This window comes from Myzus persicae, unplaced genomic scaffold (assembly GCF_001856785.1).
Source record: "Myzus persicae strain clone G006 unplaced genomic scaffold, MPER_G0061.0, whole genome shotgun sequence".
Classification (NCBI taxonomy): Eukaryota; Metazoa; Arthropoda; class Insecta; order Hemiptera; family Aphididae; genus Myzus; species Myzus persicae.
Window position 1 is genome coordinate 9,021 of NW_019101052.1, and position 6,133 is coordinate 15,153.

General features: G+C 29.4%; 1 protein-coding gene and 1 long non-coding RNA gene across 2 annotated transcripts; both read left to right on the forward strand.

Moving 5' to 3' along the window:
* Positions 1-3,527: 3,527 nt before the first annotated feature.
* On the forward strand, positions 3,528-4,487 carry LOC111027530. The gene is made up of 2 exons (XR_002603794.1): positions 3,528-4,062; positions 4,126-4,487. It is a non-coding gene; the product is annotated as an uncharacterized LOC111027530 (long non-coding RNA).
* Positions 4,488-5,304: 817 nt separating this feature from the next.
* Positions 5,305-5,900, forward strand: LOC111027529. The gene is made up of 3 exons (XM_022305927.1): positions 5,305-5,341; positions 5,436-5,635; positions 5,718-5,900. The coding sequence occupies exons 1-3, from the start codon at positions 5,305-5,307 to the stop codon at positions 5,898-5,900; spliced, it is 420 nt and encodes a 139-aa protein (XP_022161619.1).
* The last annotated feature ends 233 nt before the right edge of the window (positions 5,901-6,133 follow it).

A 6,133-nucleotide genomic window follows, 5' to 3' on the forward strand; every position in this document is an offset into this window, starting at 1 on the left:
ATGGGAGTAAAAAGTTTCACTGGATAAAGAAGTAGTTGCTTGTGCAAAACTTAAACAAGTTGTACATTGATGCACTTTTAAACATTGCCCGATTAAGTAACCACAAATGTATGTCAAAGCATTTTGTTCAGGTAAATTAATTTGTTTGTAATTATTAATGTTTGCAATAGGTAATGGAATTTGAATAGGATTTTTTTCGGGGAAAAGTATTTTAATTTCACTTGTAGGAGTTTTTTCAAGACTGAGTAAGACATCATCTAAATCTTGAATACAGTTAGCACCTTCAGAGTGCTCAAAGTAATCAAGACAAAAAAGTTTTTTAAAAGTTCTTTTAAACTGAATGCATGTAGGATTTATGCAATTTCCATTTTGAATTCTTACAGTTCCAAAAAAATTTTCTAATTTGTCTTGATTTAATCTATTAGTACATATTGGGTCTATTTTAGAATCACTGCTATTAGTTAAATTTTGATAAAGACGATTTAATCCAGCGATTGATATTAACCAGCCATTAATAAATTTTATATTATAGTGTCTAGCTATATTTACCCACTCATTTTTTTCGGCATAAAATTTTTGAATTTCTAAATTTTCAAAATAATTAAACATTAAATTTAAAAAATCTGTCTGATAAGAAGAGTTTGAAAATGGTAATGAAAAACGTTTTGATCCCTCATGATTAGAAACTTCGGTAGAAATGGGACGAGAATTAAATATATCAAACAGCTTATCCATGGAATCTATGAAATCAATTGTATCGAATGTACTATGCGGTAATTCATTACAAGAAACTAGGGTAGTCATTCCTGCAACCACTGTATGACTAAAAACTTGAGAGGCAAATTTGACTTTCATTTTTTGAAAACTATTAGGATTTAAATGAACATCAGTTAATTTAGGTGCCAATCGATGTTGTTTACTTTTATCATAGTCATAAAAATTTGTAAGATGAATTTTTTCTGCTATTTTGTTTTGAGATTTGAAACGATAATTGAAAAAGTTATTTCTAGTTGCCTTTAATAAATGAGGTGGATCAAACATGTAAACAATTTCTTTTTCTCCAACATTAAAGTAAGGGGTCTGGGGGGTAATGCCTTGTTGATCTGCAAAGCGCTTGAAATTTGAGCCTAAATCAGAAATCATGACTACTACATTAAAAGAAATATTGGACAATTTTTGAATAGTTTGGAAGATTATATTTTGCAGATCATATCCAGTACAAGTAGTAGCGACAAAAAAATAGCCTATAGGTTGTTTCCAAGAACTATGCAAACCACTGATCATAATGACCATAACTGATTTAGTAACATCGCAAGACTTAATGAATCCTGTATTGTGAAAACCTATTATTTCATCTTTTTTGAAATCAAAGTAAAGAAAAGACTTAAGAGACATTTCATCTACACACAAGACACATTCTTTAGCCTTCACTGTCATGGAGTTTGCTTTCACTGCTAGAACTTTAAATAAAAAGTCATTCAAACCAGGATTAATTTCCCAATTTTCTGTAGTTTTTTGTAAAGTTCTAACAGAAGGCAAACTCCAGGATTTCCGAAGAAATCTATACACTTTAGGGCCCATAAAATGTACCATGAGCGCAAATTGTTTTGTCTCATATGAAAACCTATGTCCACGGGGATCTTGCAATGTTAGTTTGGACTGGACTTTAACGAAATTGGCAAAACCTTTATTTAGAAAATTATCACACATTAAATGAAAAAACTCTAATGTTGAAGATTTTTTTTGTTCGTCAGAACAATGCTTTTTTAGTGTAAGATATTTTTTATGAAGATCATTAAATTTATTTTTCTGAATACTTAGCAGTTTGTTCAGTTTATCCTTTCGCGGTGTGTTCCTTGACAGACTCTGATGTGTTTGAGTTTGAGAATCAGAAGTGGCTGTGGAACTATTGCCTGAGGAATATGACAATGATCTCGACACAGAGCTGGCTACAAAAAAAATACAACATTATTATAATTTTACTTACTTATTATATAGATAGGTATATTTACTTTTAGGAGTTGAACAAGATATGTTCGACCAATTGATAGCCGATAGAGACCCTCTATTGTCAACAGAATCAGCCATTATTCCTGAAGTACTAGGAATGGACTCCTCAGTAATAATGTCTGAACTTCTGGTTTGTTTCAATTCTACACCTAGAGACTCACTTTTGTCAACAGAATCAGCCATTATTCCTGAAGTACTAGGAATAGACTCATCAGTAATAACATCTGAACATTCTACATCAGACCATTTAAATACTGAAGGCACAGCAACACTACTCAACCTACAATAAATAAAATCTGTTTTCAGAAAGTGCTCTGAACATAATTTAAATTTTTTATAGCAAACGGATGGACCCTCATTTAATAGATCAGGACGGCGGCAGATTTTAACCCACTTATAAAATCTAAAACATTATAAAATTATATGTTACAACATTGTTAGATTAATACATTATGAATATTTAATTAATTAAATTTACCTTTCGCTATCCTTTGGAAATCTATGAAATGTAACACTTGACAATGGTCCATACTTATTTGAACACACTAGACACTTTATAACCATTTTAAAAGTGAAAATGTAAACAAAAATCGTATTTTCTAATAATTGTTGAATAAAAAACTGGGGACCAGTGTAAGCAAAATTTGCAAAAGTAAACGATAGCACACAAAACGTGGTTACGGCCTACGGGAAACAAGCCAACCCCGCACAGCATACCCCGCCTATGTGGCGGAAACGTTTTGATAATACGGGTGACTTTGGGTCTAACATCATGTTGATAAGGGAAACGTTTCCATGTTTTTCGGAGGTTCAGACTTCAGATTATAGGGAAACAAAACTACCATCAGCTGATCGAGTTTCGCTTCTATATTGTTCTATGCTATTACTAGCTGCTTCCCTCAGTGTCAACTGTCTATCACCTGCTAATTTTATCACATTGTAGTCCTTCATTGTTTTAGCTTCACCGACAGTTTTTAAACACATTTTTGATTTTTTAACTTGTTCAATAACATCATTGTAGTCTTTAGTTGACAAAAATGAGTTATTATCATCTCGTTTGCTCGTAAGAATATTTTTCATTTTTTCGTTGAAAGTTGTGCGAACAGTTTGAATATCGATAGCTATTTTTTTAAATAAGTGGTAAATACGCGATCACTTTATCATTGCTCGTTGGCCATTATTTTAAAATAAAATTGACATTTCCCAAATCATACGGTTATTAACGTTATTCACTAAAAAATAACAATAATTCCCACATTCGTTGGTAAATAACGTAAATAACCGACGAATAACGTTAATTTCCGATATAACTTCATTTACCGTAACATATATATTTAATAATATTATAATAATATATATATATATAAATATAAATAAATAACACATATATTGTTTAGCTTAAAGAATTTAAGAATCAGACATAAATAAGAAAAATAATACATGTAAAAGATCACTGTTCAATGGAAATAATTCACAGAACAAAGTGACAGTTTCAAATATAAAAATGAAAGCCATAGTTTTTATTTTTTAGCATTGGTAAATGTACTAGATTTTATTACAGAAATGTGTTGTTGAGTTATCATGATGATATCGAAAAGTATAAAAAAAAATTGTAGAAATGCAAACTACAATAAATTTATAAAAATAAGTTATAAAAATAAGTCCAACAAATCAAATGATTGAGGAAAAATTCGAACGAAAATTTCATGAAAAACTGTCTGGTCATTTTACTTCCCCACAAATCAGTTTAATTTTGCGTCCAAAACAAAAAGTGGTCAGAAACAGATATTGCATTAGCTATTACTCTACGATGCTAATCTCCAAAAGCATATAGATATATAAGAGAAAAATTGCAATACCCTCTACCAGGTATATAAATTAAATAAAAAATATGTAAACTCTAACAATCAATATAATTTATAAAGTTATTTTAAATTAACCAGTATAAAAATAATTTTTTTTCAGGACTTTCAACTTTACGTAAATGGGCTGCTAAATTTGATTTGAAATCTGATATACTACATAGTATTTTACATATAATGAAATGTAAAGGTAATGCTAGTAGTTGATAATTAGTTAATAATTAAAATATTAATAAAAAAAATTGATTATTAGGTGAATCTATGTCTGCGGAAGAGAGAATAACTGTTATATCATTTGATGAAACATACTTGTCAAAGAAAATCTGTTATGATAAATCATCTCAGAAAATTATAGGTCCCCATCAATCGGTTCAGACTGTTGTTGCTAGAGGTATGTAATACCATTACAGATTTACAGCCACAACTTCTTATGTTTGAACTTTCTTAACGTTTCAGGTGTAATTGGTCAATGGAAGCAACCAGTATTTTATGCAAATGATACGCACATGACTAAAGAATTGCTATTTGAAATAATAATGACCTTAACTACATGTCAGTTTGATGTTTGTTGCTGTTGTTAGTGAAATGGGTACTTCTAATCAAGGACTTTGGAAAAATCTTCAAATAACAATTGACAATTCTGTATTTCAACATCCCTCTTCTTTAAACAAAAAGATTCATGTTTTCGCAGATGTGCCTCACCTAATTAAATTAGCAAGAAATCATTTTGTTAAAAAGTAAAAAATAAAAATAAATACATTACATATGCCATTCAAGACCAGTAAAAATCATTTAGCATAATATTATACAGTGAAACCTCTGAATAGCGGACACTCTCGATCGCCGACATTTTGTCCGCTATTTAGAGGTGCCCGCTATTTAGAGGAAAACATTTTTTTCAATAAATAAATAAATTCAATAATTTTATTTTATATTATTTTTACATTAATTAAATACACGATAAAAATAAAAACTACCCAACATTTCTGAAAAAAAATCTGTTACTTTAGTTTGTTTACTAATTGCAGGCGTAATTATTTCGTGTGTTAAGGCATTTTTTAATTGGACTGTGCTTGAGTACAATGAACTATTCTGTATCTCGATAGAAGAAATATATTTACGTATGCATTTTACGTCTAGCAATGCCAAAGTGTTCGTATATTGGCATCATAAACACAAGTAAACGCACATAGGACAATGCATTAGTTACAATATTTCATTGACACGATAAAGTGACTGAACGGAAAAGATAAGATTTTCATATACAGTTTAATAATGTACACATAAGATAACTTAATAATTGAGGTTTTTATTCAGATAATCCAAAATAATTCTTAATTTAAGATAAAAATTATTAATATCAGTGTCATAGAAGTGTCCGTTCTTTAGAGTGTCCTATATTTAGAGGTTTTCTTATACATAAACAGTGAAAATGTCCCCGTCCCCGAAAAAAAGTCCGCTATTTGGAGGTGTCCGTTAAGGGAAGTTTCACTGTATAATAGCTTAAAAGGTATGTATTGGGTAAACATTCAAATTTTGTTTTCTCTGAAAACCGGAACACAGAAGATGAATCTGAAGAATGTATAGTTGATACAGAGTGTTTAACTGGAATAACGATTAAAAAATCAAAAATACATAATGGCTCAAGAGATATTCAAAATAACAGCAGTTTAGAGTTGGCAATGATAGACTCAGACTTTGGTAGTTGTAGTGTTGAGATACCTAAAGATCAATTCAATATTTTACTAGATTTTGAACTGCAAGTAATTATAAGCATTTTACAACATTATATATCACAATAATACATCATCATATATCTACTACCTATTATAATTATTGTGTTAGGCCAAGGAAAAATCTGTTGATGATGAAGCATTTGAATATGTTGTTGGTTATGTGGCAAAAAGATTCATTGGAAAATATCCACAATTAGGAGAAATTGCAACACCTCTTACTAACAATGAACTTAGTTGCAGTTGGACAGAGTATAAATCAATGGGAAATCTAGTTAAGCCAACAAAATTGTAATAATTTATATTATACACAATAAGATAACGTTTTTTACAAAAATCACATTATATTAAATACTTAAGTAATTAATATAATAAATAAATTATAAATATATACATATTAGGTTAAAATATTAATGAGAAAATTTTCCTAGAAATATTATTACTATATGACAATCATCGTCATGTACTCATGTGAACCTACTATAATATTATATTAATTTAAATTTTGGCGTGGATTCTTCTCATAAA

Bases quoted from the DNA above. Each gene is read 5' to 3' on its own strand.
- LOC111027529 (XM_022305927.1), top strand. From the start codon at position 5,305: ATGTCCCCGTCCCCGAAAAAAAGTCCGCTATTTGGAG. The intron at 5,342-5,435 runs GTGTCCGTTAAG...ACCGGAACACAG, and splicing joins AAAAAGTCCGCTATTTGGAG to AAGATGAATCTGAAGAATGT. The intron at 5,636-5,717 runs GTAATTATAAGC...TTATTGTGTTAG, and splicing joins TACTAGATTTTGAACTGCAA to GCCAAGGAAAAATCTGTTGA.